Genomic DNA, 23,787 nt, shown 5'->3' on the forward strand with positions numbered 1-23,787 from the left:
ATTGGTTTACATTCAAGAGCGCTAACTTACTGTTAGCGGTTAGTGAAGCATGTTTAGCTATTTCTCGTCCTCCTTGTAAGAAACTCATGATTACTGACTTCGAAGTGACTTTGCACTATGGTGGGACATTAGCCGCTAGCTCGATAACGAGGGGGCTACATTGCATTGAGGATGCGTGCATTTGTTTGTCACTGCTAAATTTGACCTAGAATGTCTTATCAATAGGGGTGTAACGGTACAAGTATTTGTATTGAATCGTTTCGGTACGGGGGTTCCGTTTCGGTGCGGAGGAGTACCGAATGAGTGTGTGTGTGTGTGTGTGTGTGTGTGTTGACCGAGGTGTGTTGAAGCAGCAAAAAAGGTCACTATGTTAAATTAAGAGTTTCTGTCTCTGATAGTGCACATAATAATGTAAGTGCATCATAAAGCCTTCATGAACTCCATGGTGTTCAGGGATTAATAGTCTCTCCTATTGCTATTGTACTATTTTTCAGCTATAGTTATATTAATCATTAGTAATGTAGCAGCCTAGTTTTGAATGGTAGGGTCCCTGTTATCACATGTTGATACAAATATAACATTTACATGATTAAAAAATCAACTACAGGCTTCCCCAATGCTGTAATAAATTAAGCATGATGAGTTGACTTAAAACTGTTTGTATGTAGAAGAAAGATTTTTTCATTTTATTTAATCAAAGCAACAACTTGAGGCAGTTTAATGTGGATTAACGTGGGCAGAATTATTATAGTGTTCCCAATGTTAAAAGGATAAAGCCATTGTTTACAAATTTGGTAAATAAATAACCAAAAAATTTATATTTTGTTGTTTTCTTACTTTTCCGAAAATGAACCGAACCGTGACCTCTAAACCGAGGTACGTACCGAACCGAAATTTTTGTGTACCGTTACACCCCTAGTTATCAATATGCATTATCACAATATACGATAGTATAAAATGCACCATCGTTGGCTAAATTTAAATCATTTATATTGTGTATTGTTTATATAGCGCAACCTTCGCGCACGCAAAGCTGATCTACTAATTGCGTCTCTTGAATGAGCAACAGAGAGAGCGCCATTGATAATGTCTTAAGTGATGCCATAAATGTGGAGGGATTTTTTTGCATCCATGGGACAGTCCGTATGCATGCAAAAACCTCTTTAAAATAGGGCGGTGTGCACCACTTTTTAATTTGTTGTGAATTGTACACATAGTCTTAGTAGCAACACGTTTGTACACGCTATTTATCACTTTTTTTTTTTTTTAACTGAGTAGTTTAAGCCCTCAGCATTTCCCACACAAAAGCAATGTATTAGTGTCCGGGGCAGAATTAGGATGCCATCATCACATTATTTGCACAAGTTGGCAATTTTTTTAAAGACAAAAAAAGGTTAAACACACATTTAAATGCACATATTATGGTTATTGTTAGTTATTAGTATCAACATATATTTTTCTTGTGTCATTATATTTTTATGCTTTATTTTTCTATTGTTACTGTTTATTTTGTTGTTACAATGTAACAGACTGGCCTTTGTACACCCATTGGTTTATTTACATATATTATTCTGCCCTCCCTGAATTTTGTAATTTAGTTTGGCAGCTAGGTAAAAAGCCTTTCAAAGTAGAGAAAGCAACTTCCAACTTGATGTTGTTTATTTATAGTCTCCGCAGTGAAGTTACTGTGAAAATATAAGCACAGAAAGGAAAGTACATTAATGTACATGTGAAGTGCACAGACATGTAGGAATCATGTTAAATCTACAATACAACGTGGCAAAGATGGGAAAAAAAGCAATGCAACCCCTACAGGTTAAAGATTGGCACTTGCTTATCGTGCTAGCTGAATGCAAACATACATTATATCCAAGATATAAACATTGACAGGCTAAAGAAAATTAGCATCACAATTGTTTTAAACTTGTTGAAATTTTTAACAAATGAGATTCTAAGATAACAAAATTGACATAAAACACAAAATCAATTTTGCTTCGAGGCTAATATTTTACCCAAAATTTGTGAAAACAAATATTGACTCCTAACTTTGCACTTCGAGGCCAGTCGGCTGTACTGCACTGTGTGCCAACTAGGATTGCATAGGATAGGATAGACTTTTATTTATCTTACAAGGAGGAAATCATGTGGTTGCAGTGCAGATTTTTATGTAAAGTAACAGAAGTAAAACATTATGAAATACTAAAATTAGTATGGTAGATAATAGGTATTGCACACAAAGGTTTGCAGAAATTATAGATAAACACCAACAACACTAATTTAACTTAAAACTAACTATAGAACCATGTTTCTCAAACCAAACGTCACTGGTTACTGCTCAATGCAGGCTTCATGAGAGCCAACAAACATAATAAAACAACACTTACTGTACGATGTCTGCTTTCACTACGATGACAACTGTTAGTATGTTCATTTATTCCCATTTTGATGAAGACTAAAGGGGGGTGGAACTAAGGGTCTTTTCGAATCGTTTTCGCCATTTTCATAGTTTAAATTGGTTGACAAACTCATCGGATTATGTCCTCGTCCTTCCTGAAGGAACTCTCCTGAAGGAGTCAATGAAGTACTATCTATCTATCTATCTATCTATCTATCTATCTATCTATCTATCCATCTATCCATCTATCTATCTATCTATCTATCTATCTATCTATCTATCTATCTATAGCAGCTCACCAGCCGATGTCAACAAAGCATTCCGATCCTGGCCTTGCTATAAATAGATTGTCTGTGTTAGCGCTTATAATGATAATATCATTAATACTTGGTTAATATTCAAGTTACGAAATTTAAATGGAGTATTGTTGCCGGTTTTTGAATGGTTATTTTGAGGGTTTTATGGGCGGGATGGGGGACCTCTTATTGGCTCCATTGTAAGCAGACTTTTAGGCCCACATATTGCGCGTTCCTGTAAAGGTAGTGGTGTGCCAATGAATCTTTGCATGTTGGGGTAGTGGGCATAATGAGGAGTTATGACAATATTAGCATAAACTATGTACAAACCCCGTTTCCATATGAGTTGGGGAATTGTGTTAGATGTAAATATAAACGGAATACAATGATTTGCAAATAATTTTCAACCCATATTCAGTTGAATATGCTACAAAGACAACATATTAGACGTTCAAACCCATAAACTTATTTTTTTTTTTTGCAAATAATAATTAACTTAGAATTTCATGGGTGCAACACATTGCAAAAAAGTTGGCACAGGGGAAATGTTACCACTGTGTTACATCACCTTTTCTTTTAACAACACTCAATAAACGTTTGGGAACCGAGGAAACTAATTGTTGAAGCTTATTTTACGCTTCATAATGCGCCACACATTTTCAATGGGACACAGGTCTGGACTGCAGGCGGGCCAGGAAAGTACCCGCACTCTTTTCTTACGAAGCCACGCTGTTGTAAATCTTGTCTTGCTGAAATAAGTAGGGGCGTCCATGATAACGTTGCTTGGATGACAACATATGTCACTCCAAAACCTGTATGGACCTTTCAGCATTAATGGTGCCTTCACAGATGTGTAAGTTACCCATGGCTTGGGCACTAATACACCCCCATACCATCACAGATGCTGGCTTTTGAACTTTGCGCCTAAAACAATCCGAATGGTTATTTTCCTCTTTGTTATGGAGGACACCATGTCCTCTGATTCCAAATATAATTTGAAATGTGGACTCGTCAGACCACAGAACACCTTTCCACTCTGCATCAGTCCATCTTAGATGAGCTCGGGCCCAGCCAAGCCGGCTGCGTTTCAGGGTGTTTTTGATAAATGGGTTTGGCTTTGCATAGTAGAGTTTTAACTTGCACTTACAAATGTAGCAACTAACTGTAGTTACTGACAGTGGTTTTATGAAGTGTTCCTGAGCCCATGTGTTGATATCCTTTACACACGGTTGTCGTTTTTTGATGCAGTACCGCCTGAGGGATCAAAAGTCCGTAATATCAACGCTTACGTGCAGTGATTTCTCCAGATTCTCTGAACATTTTGATGATTTTACAGACCGTAGATGGTAAAATCCCTAAATTCCTTGCAATAGCTCGTTGAGAAATGTTGTTCTAAAACTGTTCGACAATTTGCTTACAAATTGGTGACCCTCACCCCATCCTTGTTTGTGAATTGCTTAGCATTTCATGGAAGCTACTTTTATACCCAATCATGGCACCCACCTGTTCCCAATTAGCCTGCACACCTGTGGGATGTTCCATATAAGTGTTTGATGAGCATTCCTCAACTTTATCAGTATTTATTGCCACCTTTCCCAACTTCTTTGTCACGTGTTGCTGGCATCAAATTCTAAAGTTAATGATTATTTGCACAAAAAAAAAAGTTTATCAGTTTGAACATCAAATATGTTGATAGGGTTGAAAATAATTTGCAAATCATTGTATTCCGTTTATATTTACATCTAACACAATTTCCCAAGTCATATGGAAACGGCGTTTGTAATATATTACATGTTAGTTTGGAACGCTAGTTTGCTGCGATACCCCACGACCCCAAAAGGGACAAGCAGTAGAAAATGGATGGATGGAGTTTGTAATGTTTGCCAGCTTGCCATGCTAGCTAACGTGAGGCTAAAATACTAAATAATAAATACCACCAAATGTGAAAGCATTAACGTTACATACCTTCAAAAAATTCCCAAGAGACAACAGTCCTAGATGGCAGCTTCTTCTCCGTGTAGTTCAGTTATTCATCAAGCAAAACATGATGAATGTAAAAAAAAAAAAAAAAATCTTAGCTGTTAACTCTATTGTTGTCAGGTTTGTTGTGTAATGGTGGGACCGCAAGATTTTACAGTACACTGCTACTAATAAAGTACTGTGGTACTAATTAATTAAAAACTACCTTTGGAAAACACCCGTATTTAATTTTCATCCAATACAGCATTACCATCATTGCATCAAATTTAGGTAAACATTTAAATAAAATACATTCAGACCTGCACAAGAAGTTTAAAGCGTGGCAGGTACAGTAATATAGTTAACAGTTTCCCCCATGCACATATACGGTAGATACAAGACACGCATACAGCTGGTTGGCTTGTTCAAATTTATTAGAGCAGTCCAAACCGCCGATGTAATGTAAAGTAATGCTAGTAAATTGACTGAATTTCGTTACAAATTCCCACTTGCTCCTTTGTGTTTTATCTTTAAAGGCCTACTGAAATGAGATTTTTCTTATTTAAATGGGAATAGCAGGTCCATTCTATGTGTCATACTTGATACTACAGAACATCCACGATAAAGTTCGCAACTTTTGGTCGCTAATAGAAAAGCCCTGCCTTTGCCGGAAGTATGTGCGTGTGACGTCACAGATTGCAGGGCTCCAGACATATTCACGTTGTTTTTAATGGGAGCCACCAGCAGTAAGAGCAATTTAGACCGAGAAAGCGACAATTTCCCCATTAATTTGTGCGAGGATGAAAGATTTGTGAATTAGGATATTGATAATGAAGGAATAGAAAAAAAAAGAAAAAAAAAGCGAGGGCGCCGGGTGACGGCAGTGTGAGCGTTTCAGATGTAATTAGACACATTTACTAGGATAATTCTGGAAGATCCCTTATCTGCTTATCATTTTAATAGTGTTTTAGTGAGATTTTAAAGATTGTAAAAGATTGTAAAGACATACCTTGAGGTCGGATGGCTGCAGTGAACACGAAGTGTCTCAGAGAGAAGCCGAGGAGCCAAACTCACAGCTGCCGCTGCTGCAAGACAACGGATAATCCAATGATTTCCCCGGTAAGATATATATCACAATTTCCCCATTCAAAAACATGCTGGTTGACGTAGAGAAAACATGTTTGCTTGACCGCTCCGTTTCACAACAAACATAGAAACTTCGGCTGTGTCTCGGTGCTAAAGACAGCTGCAATACACCGCTTTCCACCAGCAGCATTGTTTCTTTATAGTCTCCATTATTAAATGAACAAATTGCAAAAGATTCAGCAACACAGATGTCCAAAATACTGTGTAATTATGTGGTTAAAGCGGATGATTTTTAGCCGCGAGTGGTGCAGCTGCTAATATTTCCTGACAGTCAGTGACATCATGCGTACGCGTCATCATTCCGCCACGTTTTCAACAAGAAACTCGCAGGGAAATTTAAAATTGCAATTTAGTAAACTAAAAAGGCCGTATTGGCATGTGTTGCAATGTTAATATTTCATCATTGATATATAAACTATCTGACTGCGTGGTCGGTAGTAGTGGGTTTCAGTAGCCCTTTAAGGTGTGTTTTACCTGATACTTGTCTTGTCTGTGATATTTTAGCCTTGTTTTCAGTGTTTACTAATTATTTTTATATGTCTTAAATCACAGCTCAATATTGGCAACCATAAATCATGAAGCATTTAATACAATGCCAATTTCATTGATTGATTGATTGAGACTTTTATTAGTAGATTGCACAGTACAGTACATATTCCGTACAATTGACCACTAAATGGTAACACCCCAATACGTTTTTCAACGTGTTTCAATCAAATCATGGTAAAGTAAATAAAGCTTTCTATTCTATTTAAACCCAATTCTAGATTATGGCAGGCTTTATCTAATATGTAAAATAATTGTAAACTGTTTGAGTGCATTAGGAAAAGCCCATGTTTTCAATGTGCCTTTTAATTTTAAATAAATAAATAAATGATAAATGGGTTGTACTTGTATAGCGCTTTTCTACCTTGAAGGTACTCAAAGCGCTTTGACACTACTTCCACATTTACCCATTCACACACCCATTCACACACACATTCACAAACTGATGGAGGGAGCTGCCATGCAAGGCGCCAACCAGAACCCATCAGGAGCAAGGGTGAAGTGTCTTGCTCAGGACACAACGGACGTGACGAGGTTGGTACTAGGTGGGATTTGAACCCGGGACCCTCAGGTTGCGCACGGCCACTCTTCCACTGCGCCACGCCGTCCCTAATCTTTAATTCCAATCTTTTAAAATTGTTCTTTGGGTGCAATAAAAAACATGTTTAATCATAAGTTGTATCATAAATGTTATGTTAAAATTAGGCCAATAATGACATTTTTTGTGGTCCCCTTTATTTTGAAAAGTATCAAAAAGTATTAAAATACATAATGATATACATTTTGGTACCACACTGTAGGTGGGACGTATGTGCAGACTAACTATGTAGTCGCTTATGTGCCCAGACGTAAACTATGTAGTGATGTAGCAAGTGGTGTCCTAATTCCTAAGGAAGATTACAAAGCTCTACCCCGTTTTACTTAATTTGAAATGTTTAGTGGTATTGGGTGAGGGCTAGTGGTAGTGAGTGAAGGGATGTGTTGGGATTGGGCCTTTTAATTACATTTATTTATGAGTTAAAATGCATTTGAAAAAATAACTCCGTCTTCTTGTCTCTCATTATGATTGTGTACAATAGGCAAAATGCCCCCCAAAAGCGTGGTTCCCCTTTAAGAGACACCATCCTCTGCACACACGTTTTGTAGATCAACTTTCAATCTGCTATCAAGTTTACATGTCACATGTTTTTATACACGTAAAACTTTGGTGGATCAGACCCATAATGTACTCTATGTTATACGTGAAACATGATTGAGAGCAGCTCATGAACTCCTTAATATTTGCGCCTGGCTTGCTGACAACAAGCTATCCATACACTTAGGTAAAACGGAATCCATCCTATTTGGGTCCCATATCAACCTTAACAAAGTCTGTGACTTCACTATTAAAGTGGGTGACATTGTTATCACCAGGAAAGATGAGCTCACCTACCTAGGTTCCATTTTAGAGGCTAATCTTTCCTGTGATAAAATGGCAACCAAGGTAATCAAAAAGGTCAACCAAAGAATGAGATTCCTCTACAGAATCTCCTCTCTGGTCAACAAAAGCACCTTGAAGATTCTAGCAGGAACTCTCATTCAACCCTTTTTCGATTACGCTTGCACCTCCTGGTACCCCAGCACCTCCAAAACCCTCAAATCTAGACCCCAAACATCCCAGAATAAGCTAGTTCGGTTACTTTTAGACCTCCACCCCAGATCACCCCTCACTCCAACCCACTTCTCCAAAGTGGGCTGGCTCAGGGTGGCGGACAGAGTCAAACAACTTGCACTGAGCCTAGTCTATAAAATTAGCTACACCTCCCTGATACCAAAGTACATGTCAAACTACTGCCTTAAAGTAAATGACCGCCATAACCACAACACCAGGAGGGGCTCCACAAACCACATTAAACCCAGATTCCGATCTAACAAAGGTCTTAACTCATTCGCTTTCTATGCCACATCAATGTGGAATGCACTCCCAACAGGTGTAAAAGTAATAGCATCTCTATATTCCTTCAAAACCGCTCTAAAACAACACCTCCAGGCAACTTCAACCCTTTACTAATACCCTCCTCCATTCACATACCATCTCCCCGGATTATAAATAACCTAATGTAAATAATCAAATGTACTACTAATGTATTTACTTGCTCTTATGCTATCTGAACTCACTATGTTCTCTGCTGGCTGTACATATCCTACTAAGTAAGACCTACACTGTTTCAATGTCCACTTCCTTGATGACTGAAGTACTGATATCAACCAAAGCTCCTCATCCCACCCCCTGGATTGTAAATAATGTAAATAATTCAATGTATATACGAAGATGATTAACCTGTGTGATGACTGTATTATGCTGATAGTATATATTTGTACCTTGAATTGATTAACGTGGACCCCGACTTAAACAAGTTGAAAAACGTATTCGGGTGTTACCATTTAGCGGTCAATTGTACGGAATATGTACCGAACTGTGCAATCTACTAATAAAGGTATCAATCAATCAATCATATATTACTTGGAAGACAAAGTGTTACCTTCCTGAAGTTAAAAAGGAAGAAAAAATATTGTAGAAAAAAAACTGTGCGAAATGTTTTGATTTGTGGCAGGCTGCAATAAATAAATACACGTATGGGAAACACTGAGACTATGGTCCTAATGTAGACGGGAGGTTTCCTATAGTCTTTGAGGATTATTTGAAGAAGACTGCTCAGATGAACAGACCGTTTACAGTCGATTCATAAATGCCTAAAAATACAATGACCTGGATGAATGGGGATATTGTTTGGTAGTCTGGTTGGACACATGTTATTCCACAGGCACTGTTTAGGATGGCTTGAATTAGATACCCTAACATTCTTGTCCGCACATTTTACCTAAGTATATTTGTGTTTTGCATCACATAGATCTGTGGTGTGTGGAAAAACCTGGCAAAGCCTCTCCTGCGACTGCTGCAGAACGAGCAAATGCGCATCAGCATGAGCACGACAACGAACCGACAAGAGGAAGTGGAAGGGAAGATCATCAAACACAGGGCTCTGTTTGCTGGTAAGCCTTTGTTGGACATGTTTGCAATTTTAAATTGCAAACATGACAATGTGCTCATTATCTTTGCACGAGAAGGTGGAATCAAGACAGCTAGAACGAAAATTAAGTGCACTAAGATTGAGAACTGAAGAAGTATTTTTGGATTAACCTTTTAAACCCGCTGGACCCCAGGTAGGGGGCAGCATGGTAGTATTTCTGTTGCCATGGTAACTGCTGCGCTACGATTTTATAAATGTACAGATTATGTACATTAATATTGTTAGAAGAAAAGCTAAAAGCTCAACCAAACCAGTTTTAGGAAAACTGAAGACAATCCAAAACCCAATAGGTCTGCACAAAAAAATCACGCCAAATTACAATGTTTTTTGTTTTTAAAAGAGCTGCCTCATAAACAAACTATCTATGTTATTTTACTTCAGAAGTTACGCTGCTCTTTTGCTCCCATTAAGGCCCCAGAATTTGTATTAATATCTATCAAAACATTTCTTGGAGACTTACCATTAAGAACAACAGAAATACTTTTAGAATATTTTTTTTAACACAGAACATAAGAATAAGGAGTCTAATAATTACTATAACAATAATAAAAATGTGTGATTTTTTAATGCTAGCGCTGTCAAACAGTTCATTTTTAATCAGATTAATCACACTTTTGAATTTACATAAATCACAGTAAATTTCTTGTTTGCATAAAATTAGATTTAAAGAAGACCTTGATATTTTGACACAAATGCAATTTTTTAAAGTTCAAAAGACATACATGAACATTTAAAAAATAATTTACCTTAATACACTTCAATTATTTGCTGGAAATGTGGTACCAGTTTAATATAAAGGTCCGTCGGGGTGTATTTACCACAGAGCACACCAATCATAGTCTCCTCACTCATCTTGGCATTGAGACATGCAATTATCTTATCACTGACCGTATTTCAGGTAACCGTTAGAAATAAATTGCTTGATTAATCTGTGTTTCTTAGATGATTAATGCATCTTTTTTGGGGGATTAATCGCATGAGTTAACATGTTAACTTTGACAGTCCAATTTGGAACATAACCACAAGGCCCTGACTGAACATGGTGTCTCTGTGTTGGAAAAAATGTGAAGCCTTAAAACAACAGCGCTAGTTGAACATTTAAACTTCAAAATTAAGTGAGCAGTGCTGAACTCCTTAATATTTGCACCTGGCTCGCCGACAACAAGCTATCCATACACTTAGGTAAAACGGAATCCATCCTATTTGGGTCCCATATCAACCTTAAGAAAGTCAGTGACTTCACTATTAAAGTGTGTGACATTGTTATCACCAGGAAAGATGAGATCGCCTACCTAGGTTCCATTCTAGAGGCCAATCTTTCCTGTGATAAAATGGCAACCAAGGTAATCAAAAAGGTTAACCAAAGAACGAGATTCCTCTACAGAATCTCCTCTCTGATCAACAAAAGCACCTTAAAGATTCTAGCGGGAACTCTCATTCAACCCTTTTTCGATTACGCTTGCACCTCCTGGTACCCCAGCACCTCCAAAACCCTCAAATCTAGACTCCAAACATCCCAGAATAAGCTAGTCCGGTTACTTTTAGACCTCCACCCCAGATCACACCTCAATCCAACCCACTTCTCCAAAGTGGGCTGGCTCAAGGTGGAGCCCAGAGTCAAACAACTTGCACTGAGCCTAGTCTATAAAATCCGCTACACCTCCCTGATACCGAAGTACATGTCAAACTACTTCCTTAAAGTAATAACCGCCATAACCACAACACCAGGGGGAGCTCCACAAACCACGTTAAACCCAGATTCCGATCTAACGAAGATCTTAACTCATTCTCTTTCTATGCCATATCAATGTGGAATGCACTCCCAACAGGTGTAAAAGTAAGTGCATCTCTATCCTCCTTCAAAACCGCTCTAAAACAACACCTCCAGGCAACTTCAACACTTTACTAATACCCCCCTCCATTCACATCCCTTCTCCCCGGATTATAAACAACCTAATGTAAATAATCAAATGTATTTCTAATGTATTCACTTGCTCTTATGCTATCTGAACTCACTATGTTCTCTGCTGGCTGTACATATCCTACTATTGGGGCGGCATAGCTCGGTTGATAGAGTGGCCGTGCCAGCAACTTGAGGGTTGCAGGTTCAATTCCCGCTTGTGCCATCCTAGTTACTGTCGTTGTGTCCTTGGGCAAGACACTTAACCCACCTGCTCCCAGTGCCACCCACACTGGTTTAAATGTAACTTAGATATTGGGTTTCACTATGTAAAGCGCTTTGAGTCACTTGAGAAAAGCGCTATATAAATATAATTCACTTCACTAAGTAAGACCTACACTGTTTCAATGTCCATTTCTCTGTTGATGCAATTGTTGATGACTGAAGTACTGATATCAACCAAAGCTCCTAATCCCACCCCCCGGATTGTAAATAATGTAAATAATTCAATGTATACTCTATGATGATTAACCTGTGTGATGACAGTATTATGCTGATAGTATATATTTGTACCATGAATTGATTAACGTTGACCCCGATTTAAACAAGTTGAAAAACGTATTCAGGTGTTACCATTTAGTGGTCAATTTTACGGAATATGTACTGAACTGTGCAATTTACTAATAAAAGTATCAATCAATCAATCAGTCAAGCAGTTTGACACTGGCATACGTCATGAAGAGTTACATAAAACAAAACACTAATGCTGTAAACTTGCAGGTAGGTAGGTAGTAGGTCCTTATTGTTATTGCACAAGTACAACGAAACTTTGTTTTCAGCACAAACCCTTTCAAGATTAGACAAACAAACAGTGGACAAGGTTACGGAACAGGAACGCTGATGGGTCGCCACAAGGCACCCCGTAAAAGTTGGGAAAAGGGTAAACGCTGGGGGAGGATGAGTGCAAAAAAATACAATCTAGACTGGGCTCCTAAGCGGGTCCAGTCTGGAGTGGGGAAAAAACTCCATAGCAAAGCACGTAAACATATTACAACATACAACTCGAGACTTGCAACAGAGGGGAGGGAGTGGGGGCTACGGTGGCACCATTCGACAGCTAACACTTATGAATTTACAGTAACAATCAAAGTTATTACAGTACCAAAATCTTTAGTCAATTATCAATTATATACATGCATAGAAATAAAATATTTTGGATATGACTTTCTGTAGCAAATTTGCCCTATTATGAATTAGAAGGTTAAAGCTAAAATGTCTTCAACAACCAAGAAAAATTCCAGTCGCCTTGATTCAACTTGTGTCTACTTTGTCTAAAAGGTTTTTCATATCGCTTGTGTATTGCAGTATTTATAAATGGTTGATGTATATTGGCTAGTAAGACACATTTTTGCACCTGACAAGTTTCTGCTAATGGTTTCACGGTAGCAGAGAGGTTAGTGCGTCTGCCTCACAATACGAAGGTCCTGAGTAGTCAGGGTTCAATCCCGGGCTCGGATCTTTCTGTGTGGAGTTTGCATGTCCTCCCCGTGAATGCGTGGGTTCCCTCCGGGTACTCCGGCTTCCTCCCGCTTCCAAAGACATGCACCTGGGGATAGGTTGATTGGCAAAACTAAAATGGCCTAGTGTGTGAATGTGAGTGTGAATGTTGTTTGTCTATCTGTGTTGGTCCTGTGATAAGGTGGCGACTTGTCCCTTATGTACCCCACCTTCGGCCCGATTGTAGCTGAGATAGGCACCAGCGCCCCCCACGGCCCCAAAGGAAATAAGCGGAAGAAAATGGATGGATGGATGGAAGTTTCATCAGTAGTTCCCATCCGTAGGCTAAATGAAGCTCTTCAACATACTGTGTATTGCTATATTTACAAAACATGAACGTTTTTTGAAAATGTGCAAAGAATTGTAATCTACACAATTCCAGTTTAAAAACGTGCGTATGTGTTGTAAACAGAGACGTTCAGCTCTACGCTGACATCAGAGGAGAACACAGCCATGGGAGGCATCGCCATGTTGACGCTGAGTGACACGGAGAATAACCTCCACTTCATCCTCATCCTTCAAGGCCTCCTCAAAAACAAAGACAAAGGTAGAGTTTAAGACAGTGGTTCTTAACCTTGTTGGAGGTACCGAACTCCACTAGTTTCATATGCGCATTCACTGAACCCTTCTCTAGTGAAAAATAAAATGTTGTTTTTTTTCAAGCTCAAGACAAAGTTGTATGTTTTTGGTAACACTTTAGTATTGGGAACATATTCTAAGTAACAAAGTCTTAATTTAGAGATTTTTGGACACTAGGGGAACATACTCTAAGTAATAGAGATGCGCATCACCAAAATCGTCATTCACCCGAAACCATCATTTTATCAGGACCGTACCCGCCCGCCATCCACCTGCTGAATTACATCAAAGGTGGCCACCTTTACCACTCACAGAGCTATTTAAACCTGTTTCACAGACTAATGAAGTCAATTGGAGCCGCTAACGTTTTCGCCACTTTTCAACAGCGTTCATCCTGATGACAAGAATATGGGCGTGCTGTGAAGCCATTGCCTTTGACACCTTCAACAACATGTACGAACCAACTGTTGGTCCAGCAACATGTTGTGTGCAGCTTCCGCAATCACACGTATGAGATTGAACGGCATACTGGGTGATACAGAGTACACCGATGGTTGTGATATAAACAACTTTAACGCAACACAACTAATACCCATAATCCTTTGTATTCATGAATCTTCCTGTATATATTTTACACCCCCGCACCCCCAACCCCGCCCACCTTGCGACTTGCGACGCACGGGGGGAGGCGGGGGGGCGGCATGAATACAAAGGATTATGGGTATTTGTTGTGTTGCGTTGCGTTTATGTTGTGTTACTGTGAGGATGTTCTCCCGAAATGTGTTTGTCGTTCTTAATTGGTGTGGCTTCACAGCGTGGCGCATATTACTAAGAGTGTTAAAATTGTTTATATCACAACCATTAGTGTACTCTCTGTCACCCAGTATGCCTTGCAGTCGTATGCGTGTAGACGGAGAAGCCACACACAACATGATGGTGGACTGACAAGCAGATCGTGTATGATGTAGAAGGCGACAAAGCCAATGGCTTCATAACACACACTAATAATTAATATCTGGGTGACTGCCGGCAGTCGTTCTAGAGAATATTAGCGTCTCCTATGGACTTCTTCGCTTTATGACACGGGTCTCAAATGGCTCTTTGAATGGCAAAGGATACCGATCCCAGAGCCATGTATATCAAATGTCTCCGGATGGTTCAACCGCCACCCGCCCGAATCTAATTAAAATCAATTTTTTCGTCATGTCAACCGCCTGACCCGCAGTTTACCCGCGGACTCCGCGGATGAGACCGCAAACCGTGCATCTCTAATCCACAGTTAAGTTAAAAAAGCTTGTGCTGTCACAATAAAACGCATGACTAATCTGCGTTTTTATTAATGAATATTTTTGCTGATTAATCGCATATGTTAACTTTGGCAGGCCTAATATGAATAAAAGCCAACACAAAGCTTTTTGTCCATTGCTCAATTCATTATGTATGTATGACGATTCTTATATCTGCAATATAATTTTGGTTTCGTTTTCCGTAGAACCCAGAGATCTGGTTCCCATTCGAGTCCAGCTTGTTTACAGGCAACACATCCTCAGAGAGATACGAGCCAACGTCACATCTCATGTGAGTATTAAGAAAAGGCTGAATAACTTGTCAAGTAAACTACATTGTCAAAATATTAGAAAATACAAATTCCTCAGTTTGCTCTTTTTTTTTTTTTTTATGCACAAAAATATGTTCTTTTTTTGGCCTGGGCCCTGCTCCTCCACATAGGCCAGCGTGTGACAACTGGGTTTCAGTCCAGGCTTCAAAATGAATCAGTCGGAGCAGCATGCTCCCCGCCCCCCTCCTCTATTTCCCTTGGAGACGGAAGTGGTTCAAACGCCACATTCTGGTCGCTCTTGTCGCCATCTCTCCGATCTCAGTTAACTACTCAAGAGTCGTGATAAGAAAAAAACTAGATGGAGGGAAACAGGGAAGGAGAGAAAGTGTGTTTTTTTTGTGAGACGGAGGGAGGCACGCTACACAGGATGGACTGCATCCCCACTTCTCACACGTCAGTGGTTTGTGGATTGTGGGCTAAGATGGATGGAGAGAGGAGAGGGGAGGGGAGTGGTTGATGAAAGGAGGGCCTGGTTTTAATTTTGCCAGGAATGGCGTAAAGGACCAATGCATCTCTTTCAGGCCTGGCGGTGAGCGTAACCATGTGAGAAGTTTGCCGCATGACTTCTATTTAAGTGTCCTTAAACTCCGGCCACAATGCCAAACATCTGATTCCCTGAGAATCAAGCTGAGTAACCAAAGCATCCAAAAACATGCTCCCCATCATCCTAATTTCTCCTTTAAAAGTGTGTTTAAAACACACAGCAGGTATTTCTTGTGTAACTGATATTACTGAAGACTCCATCATGTTTTTACACCTTGCATCCCTTCAGTCCGTTCCCTGCATGGATTTATGATGCATGTTTATTTCTACTGAGATGAGGCCCCGGGGTCATAAAAGACCTTTCACCATTTCTCCAATACTCTCGTACATCTGCATTTCTCACTAATACGCCATCTTTGTGTAGTGAAATCAGTCTGCTAGGAATTAAAGTCAGCATGAAACTGCAACACAAGACATGTTTTTTATGTGAGTCCTGGGATGCGTTTAACACAGTCGTTTGTGTCCGGAATGATTTCTGAAGACTTGATGCACATGTGGCTTGAGAATTTCTCTGCAGGAGACTTTATTGTCGACTCACTGTTTTGCTTGGCTTTGCTGTCCTTAGCTCATCTTTGTCAAACTTAAACTAAACTGAAAAGGTAATTTAAGTTGGAATCAGACCACCGCTTCGTATTTATTTTCAAGTCTGTGGAAGTTTAAGGACTATTTTTGTCGAATCAGCATCTTCACTCCTGGCTTACGGTTGTCGATCTGTGCAGGATCCAGACTTTGCAGAGGTGCTGGCGGACCTGAACAGTCGTGAACTCTTCTGGCTGTCTCGTGGTCAGCTGGAGATCACCGTGGCAACAGAGGGTCATGACCCCCAGCACATCTCTGGATTCATTACTGGCAGAAAATCATGTGACAGTAAGTACTTCCCACAACTAAACACGACTAAATATGATTGGCTCTTTGAAAAAAACAATATGGTTGTTTTTTTGTGTACTGTTTTATGTGTGTAGAGAGGTCCCAATACAACTCTCTTTAACTTTTGGTATGGTACTGATATTGGAGCCTTGAGTATTTGCAGATACCTATATAATGTATATATAAATATATACTCAATATGATATCAACATGAATCATACATAATTATTACTTTACTATTTTTTTGTAGTGTGGAATATAGAGCATGGGTGTCAAACTCTGGCCCGCAGGCCAAATCTGGCCCGCTGTGTAATTTAATTTGGCCATTGAGGCAATATCAAATCAACATTAGAACTGGCCCGCCGGTATTATACAGCGGCGGTGCCGCTAATACTCATACTGGCCAACCCTCACGATTTTCCCGGGAGACTAACGAATTTCAGTGCCCCTCCCGAAAATCTACCTGAATTTCTCCCGATTTGCAATCGGACAACAATATTGGAGGCGTGCCTTAATGGTACTGCTTTTAACATCCTCTACAATCTGTCATCAGATCTGCTTTTCCTCTTTACAAACAGCTTGCCTGCCCAGTCACATAATATATGTGGCTACTACACTCACATAAGTGAATGCAAGGGATACTTGGTCAACAGCCACACAGGTCACACTGAGGGTGGCCCTATAAACAACTTTAACACTGGTACGAATATGCGCCACACTGTGAACCCGCACCAAACAAGAATGACAAACACATTTCAGGAGAACATCTGCACCGTAACACAACATAAATACAACAGAACAAATACCCAGAAGCCCTTGCAGCACTAACTCTTCCGGGATGCTACAATTCCCCCCCCCAAATGTATTAGCCTGTGGAAAAAGTTAATGTTGATATTTACCCCAGAAGGCTGTAAATACAAAAGAGGCATTACATTTTTTATTTACATTTTATTTAATATACCATTGATGTTTTTAATTTGTTTTTTGAAAGTTGATTTTGTACTATTAGGTTATATAAGCGTTGCTTGTTCCATTGTCAGTGTTAAAACAAATCAGTGTAGAAAACTGAGCAATAATAAAAATGTTATTCATGGACTTTATCTTGCTACTTCAAGGCTTGACTATTTGTTTGATTCATTCATTATTGTTATTTTATTTTCAAATTTGTTGTTAGCCTGTGGAAAAAGTGTATTTCGATATTTACCTCAGAAGGCTGCAAATAGAAAAGAGGCATTCAATTTTTATTAAAATTGTATTTGATGTGCCATTGATATTTTTTTAATATTAATATTATTATTTGAAACTCGATTTTGCATGTCACTATAAAGTTATATAAGCCTTGCTTGTTCAATATTCAATGCAAAACTTGTTTGGGTCCCTATTAAAAGGTTCATTTGTTCAACTTTGGCCCGCGACTTTGTTCAGTTTTAAATTTTGGCCCACTCTGTATTTGAGTTTGACACCCCTGATATAGACGGTATAAAGAACACTAATTTATTCATTATTAACCGTCTGAAATGGATTTATGCTATCGTTAAGTTTAAGTAGAGTGTTAATTGTTTTTGATGATACCTAGTGGCCATTATTATTAATTAAACTAAGCTCATGATGAAGTAATCTGAATAGGGGTGTAACGGTACACAAAAATTTCGGTTCGGTACATACCTCGGTTTAGAGGACACGGTTCGGTTCATTTTCGGTACAGTAAGAAAACAACAAAATATAAATTTTTTGGTTATTTATTTACCAAATTTTTAAACAAAGGCTTGATCCTTTTAACATTGGGAACACTATAATAATTCTGCCCACGTTAATCCACATTAAACTGCCTCAAGTTGTTGCTTAGACAAAATAAAATGACACAACTTTTCTTCTACATATAAAAAGTGTAACATTAAACAGTTTCAAGTCAACTCATCATGCTTAATTTATTACAGCATTGGGGAAGCCTGTAGTTGATTTTTTATTATGTAAATGTTATATTTGTATCAACATGTGATAGCAGGGACACTGCCATTCAAAACTAGGCTGCTACATTACTATTGATTAATGTAACTATAGCTGAAAAATAGTACAATAGCAATAGGAGAGACTATTCATCCCTGAACACCATGGAGTTCATGTAGGCTTTATGATGCACTTACATTATTATATACCCTATCACCGACAGAAACTCTTCATTTAACATGTCCGTTTTTGCTGCTTCAACACACCTCAATCAACACTGTCCGTAACACACACCAACACACGCACACACGTACAAGCACACACACACACCGCAAAATGAGCTAACGTTACGCTAAAAGCTAACTAGCCTTCACCTAAAGCCAGGACTGCGAGTGAGCTGAGCTGCGGTTTGTTTCTAGAAGGTCAACGGGCTCATAGTGATGTTTAGAAAGTAGTTGACTTGGAAGTGTTTAGTATAATTTGGGGAGACTCCGTTGCTCCCCTGCTAAACTCCTATCTGCTCGACGCTGAAGCGCTGACTAGATGCATTCTGAATATGTACTGCTGATTGGCTTGTTATCGCTACTGTTGTAACCAATCAGATGGTTGTGTGGGAGGGACAATGCAGGGTGCTGTGCAGGAGACAGAGGCAGAACTGAGCGGAGCAGCTTGTTAAGACTTTAGCGTAGGCGGCTACTTCATATGTTCGTGTGGAACTCGTTCGGTACGTCTCCGCACCGAACCGGAACCCCCGTACCGAAACGGTTCACTACAAATACACGTACCGTTACACCCCTGAATCTAAAAGATGCGGTCATGTTTGTGACTGGATACTGTCTAAAACACTTCTGCCTTTAAGTCTTTATATCCGTAAGTAGTATTTGGTACTTGTTTATATTGACAAATGTTGTGTTTTAGATAGCAATGTTGACCAATTACTTATATTTAGCTTGTGTGCTATTGTGTGCTTAGCTGTGGTGTAGCTGTTAGCTCATGGCAGCCTATATACTACCATGTTTACGTTTTGTAAATTATTTCACTAAAATGCAATGAGAGACTAACCTTGTGTGCTTACTGGAGGACTTTTAGATGTTCTTTTTAAATGTGTACAAATAAACTCGCTGCAGGACTGCTTCTTTCGGAGCGCTTATATTGCATTGCAGTTTAGATGCAAGTCGATATAATTTGATAATGGATCAATATCAAATCAAGTCAGGTCAAGCTTTATCCATAGCACAAATGAAACAACTTGCCTTGACCATGGTGCTATACAGGGCACAAAAGACAATAAAAGCAGAAAATAGCAGCACATTTTTGTTAAGTATTGGATCAGGATAATCCCGTTGCAATCTTTAAATTATTGTTCATTTTCTTTCCATTCTTCACACTACTGTATTATCATGATAAATACACTACACGCAGTTAGGGTTGTTCAGCTTTCGGGTGAAATTTGTCAGGGAGAAGTTGATGTGCCTTTACAGGTGAACTTAATCTGACCGTCTTTACTTTAACTTTAAACATTTGAATGCACATGTCTATCTCAGCTGACTGAAAACAAATCAGGTGTGTGATCTATGAATGGACCAATACATGTCCTGGTTTCAATGAGAATGGATATTAAAGGAATCATCTTCATTATGTTGTTCAGCTAACAACTGATCGAGGGTACCTTGCCATTGTAAGGCTTCAAACAGAAGTTCTCAGTGTACCTCAGAGTCACTATCTCCACTTTTCCACATAAGCTTGTTCTGAGCTGGCTCAAATGAGGTATTTAGAGCTATTGTTTTCCATTCTCAAATTTCCACAGGGGTTCTGAACTGGAACAGCCTTTTTCTCTGTACCACTGTGCTTCCAAACCCTTGCTGGGCTGAATGGCAAACTTGCAATTTGTAAAGGGGAACATTATCACAATTTCAAAAGGGTTAAAAACAATAAAAATCAGTTCCCAGTGGCTTGTTGTATTTTTTTGAAGTTTTTTTCAAAATCTTACCGGTCCCGGAACATCCCTAAAAAAAGCTTTAAAGTGCCTTTTTTTTTTCGCTCTCTGCAAAGACACTGTCCATTTTCCTGTGACGTCATACAGTGCTGCCAATACAAACAAACAATGGCGAATACCACAGCAAGATATAGCGACATTAACTCGGATTCAGACTCGGATTTCAGCGGCTTAAGCGATTAAACAGATTACGCATGTATTGAAACGGATGGTTGGAGTATGAAAGTATTGAAGAAGAAACTGAAGCTATTGAGCGAATAGCTATTGATGCTATTCGGCCATAGCATGGCTGAATAGCTGCGTTAGCATCGCCGGTAAAATGTGCGGACCAAACGATCAGGACTTTCGCATCTTGTGACAGTGGAGCAACTTAAATCTTTCGATTGGTAAGTGTTTTTTTCGCATTAAATGTGGGTGGAAGGAAACGTAATATAGTTGCAAATGCATCTACATGTTATCCATACATCTCTGTGCCATGTCTGCTTTAGCACCGCCGGGGTAAATAGCATGTTAGCATTGATTAGCGTAGCATGTTAACATCGATTAGCTGGCAGTCACGCCGCAACCAAATATGTCTGATTAGCACATAAGTCAGCAACATCAACAAAACTCACCTTTGTGATTTTGTTGACTTTATCATTGTAAATGCATCTGCAGGTTATCCATACATCTCTGTGCCATGTCTGTCATCACCGGTAAAATGTGGAGACACTCCAGCACATTCATTTGGGGTCTGGCGGCAGACACTTTCACATCTTCGGGCCAGTGGTGCAACTTGAATCCCTTCCTGTTAGTGTTGTTACACCTTCCGACAACACACCGACGGGGCATGATGTCTCCAAGGTTCCAAAAAAAAGGCGAAAAAACGGAAAATAACTGAGCTGAGACCCGGGGTTTGGAATGTGTTGAAAATGAAAATTGCGGCTGTATTACCTCGGTGACGTCAGCTTCTGACGTCATTGCCACAAAGCGATAAACAGAAAGGCGTTTAATTTGCCAAAATTCACCCATTTAGAGTTCGGAAATCGGATGAATCTGTCTTTTTTCTGTACCATCAAGGTATATATTGACGCTTACAATAGGTCTGGTGATAATGTTCCCCTTTAACAATATCATATTAGCATGGGATTCGTAAACCCTAGCTGAAGCAGAGCAATGAGTTGGGTTGCATTTTTATCTATGCTTTGTTGTTGAAGTACATGATTGTGGTTAGAGTGCTAATTGCCTCTGCGGAAAATGAAAATTGTGTAGAATCAGACTCTTTCTTTCTTTCTTTTTTTAGTTTATTTCGAACATGAACACATTTACAATACAATACAGACAATTTAATATCACCTCACATCACATCATGTCCGAAAAGAAGTAGGAAGAAGCAAAGCTTATTTAATCCCACCCCTTTCCCACAAAAATATATATATATTCATTTACTGACCCTTTTTACCGCAAAATAGTAAAACATCCTTGAATGAGTAATACAACAGTTCTGTAACATGTAATTAATTAATTCAGTCATTTCCAACATACTGACATGAAGAATGTCTTATTTTTAATAAGGTTGAAAGTGTTACTCATAATTCTTCTTCCTTGTACTTTGTAAGCACTATTAATTTGAACAGCCTCTTAAACTGGATCATATCAGTACAATGTTTAACTTCTTTACTTAATCCATTCCATAATTTAATTCCACATACTGATATGCTAAAGGTTTTAAGTGTTGTACGTGCATACAAATGTTTTAAATTAGATTTTTTAAATCAAATGTTTCAACTTAGATTTTCCTCTAAGGTTATATTTGCGGTAAACAAAGTTTGCTGCATTGGAAAAGAGGCACCAGTGTCTTTAGTCGGGTTTGGCACCAAAACTTGGTCCAAAATAGTAAACAGCCCAAAAACAAAAGGTATTAGTTTCTCATTTTAGATGAACCCTCTGCAGTAAGTGCTCCATTGTAGCCTCACATTCCTAATATTGTTAAAATTGTGTGAATAGTGTAATGTTATTCAAAACATGTATTAGCCTTTTATTTACCCCGATGGCACACCAAAACTATTTGTGTGTAGGTGGTAGGACAGTCGTGGCCCATACACCTGATACAGGCAGAGGTCACCAACACGGTGCCCGCGGGCACCAGGTAGCCCGTAAGGACCAGATGAGTCGCCCGCTGGCCTGTTCTAAAAATAGCTCAAACAGCAGCACTTACCAGTGAGCTGCCTCTATTTTTTACATTTTATTTATTTACTAGCGAGCTGGTCTCACTTTGCTCGACATTTTTAATTCTAAGAGAGACAAAACTCAAATAAAATTTGAAAATCCAGGAAAATATTTTGAAGACTTAGTCTTCACTTGTTTGAATAAATTCATTTATTTTTTTTACTTTGCTTCTTATAACTTCCAGAAAGACAATTTTAGAGAAACAATACAACCTTAAAAATGATTTTCAGATTTTTCAACACATATACCTTTTTACCTTTGAAATTCCTTCCTCTTCTTCCCTGACAATTTAAATCAATGTTCAAGTTTTTGTTTTTTTTATTGTAAAGAATATTAAATACATTTTAATAAAATTTTTCATTTTAGCTTCTGTTTTTTCGACAAAGAATATTTGTGAAATATTTCTTCGAACTTATTACGATTAAAATTCAAATAAATTATTCTGGCAAATCTAGAAAATATGTAGAATTAAATTTAAATCTTATTTCAAAGTCTTTTGAATTTCTTTTAAAATTTTTGTTCTGGGAAATCTAGAAGAAGTAATGATTTGTCTTTGTTAGAAATATAGCTTGGTTCAATTTGTTATATATTATAACAAAGTGCAGATTGGATTTTAACCTATTTAAAACATGTCATCAAAATTCTAAAATTAATTTTAATCAGGAAAAATTACTAATGATGTTCCATAAATTCTTTTTATAATTTTTTCAAAAAGATTCAAATTAGCTAGTTTTTCTCTTCATTTTTTTCGGTTGAATATTGAATTTTAAAGATTTGAAATGAGGTGGCGACTTGTCCAGGGTGTACCCCGCCTTCCGCCCGATTGTAGCTGAGATAGGCGCCAGCGCCCCCCGCGACCCCGAAAGGGAATAAGCGGTAGAAAATGGATGGATGGATGGATGGAAATTGAAGGTAAACTATGTTTCAAAATTTAATTTTCATTTTTCTTCCTGTTTTCTCCTCTTTTAAACCGTTCAATTAAGTGGTTTTTTCATCATCCATTCGCTACAAAAAACCTTCCGTAAAAGGAAAAAAAATGTATGACGGAATGACAGACAGAAATACCCATTTTTATATATATATATATATATATATATATATATATATGTATATATATATATATATATATATATATATATATATATATATATACATATGT

General features: G+C 38.5%; 1 protein-coding gene and 1 long non-coding RNA gene across 2 annotated transcripts in view; one reads left to right on the forward strand and one right to left on the reverse strand.

Moving 5' to 3' along the window:
- chrd (chordin) overlaps positions 1 to 23,787 on the forward strand; it is an 85,717-nt gene that overhangs the window by 27,631 nt on the left and 34,299 nt on the right. The window contains exons 7-10 of the mRNA XM_061918834.1: positions 9,234 to 9,375; positions 13,283 to 13,417; positions 14,942 to 15,027; positions 16,330 to 16,477. Coding sequence (XP_061774818.1) covers positions 9,234 to 9,375; positions 13,283 to 13,417; positions 14,942 to 15,027; positions 16,330 to 16,477 — 511 coding nt within the window. The remainder of the gene's footprint in view (positions 1 to 9,233; positions 9,376 to 13,282; positions 13,418 to 14,941; positions 15,028 to 16,329; positions 16,478 to 23,787) is intronic.
- Positions 1,537 to 23,787, reverse strand: part of LOC133564488 (uncharacterized) — a 70,182-nt gene continuing 47,931 nt past the window's right edge. Inside the window, exons 4-5 of the long non-coding RNA XR_009809284.1 lie at positions 5,660 to 5,735; positions 1,537 to 1,685 (exon numbers count right to left, since the gene is read on the reverse strand). This is a non-coding gene — a long non-coding RNA (uncharacterized LOC133564488). The remainder of the gene's footprint in view (positions 1,686 to 5,659; positions 5,736 to 23,787) is intronic.

Source organism: Nerophis ophidion, linkage group LG13 (genome assembly GCF_033978795.1).
Source record: "Nerophis ophidion isolate RoL-2023_Sa linkage group LG13, RoL_Noph_v1.0, whole genome shotgun sequence".
Taxonomy (NCBI): domain Eukaryota; kingdom Metazoa; phylum Chordata; class Actinopteri; order Syngnathiformes; family Syngnathidae; genus Nerophis; species Nerophis ophidion.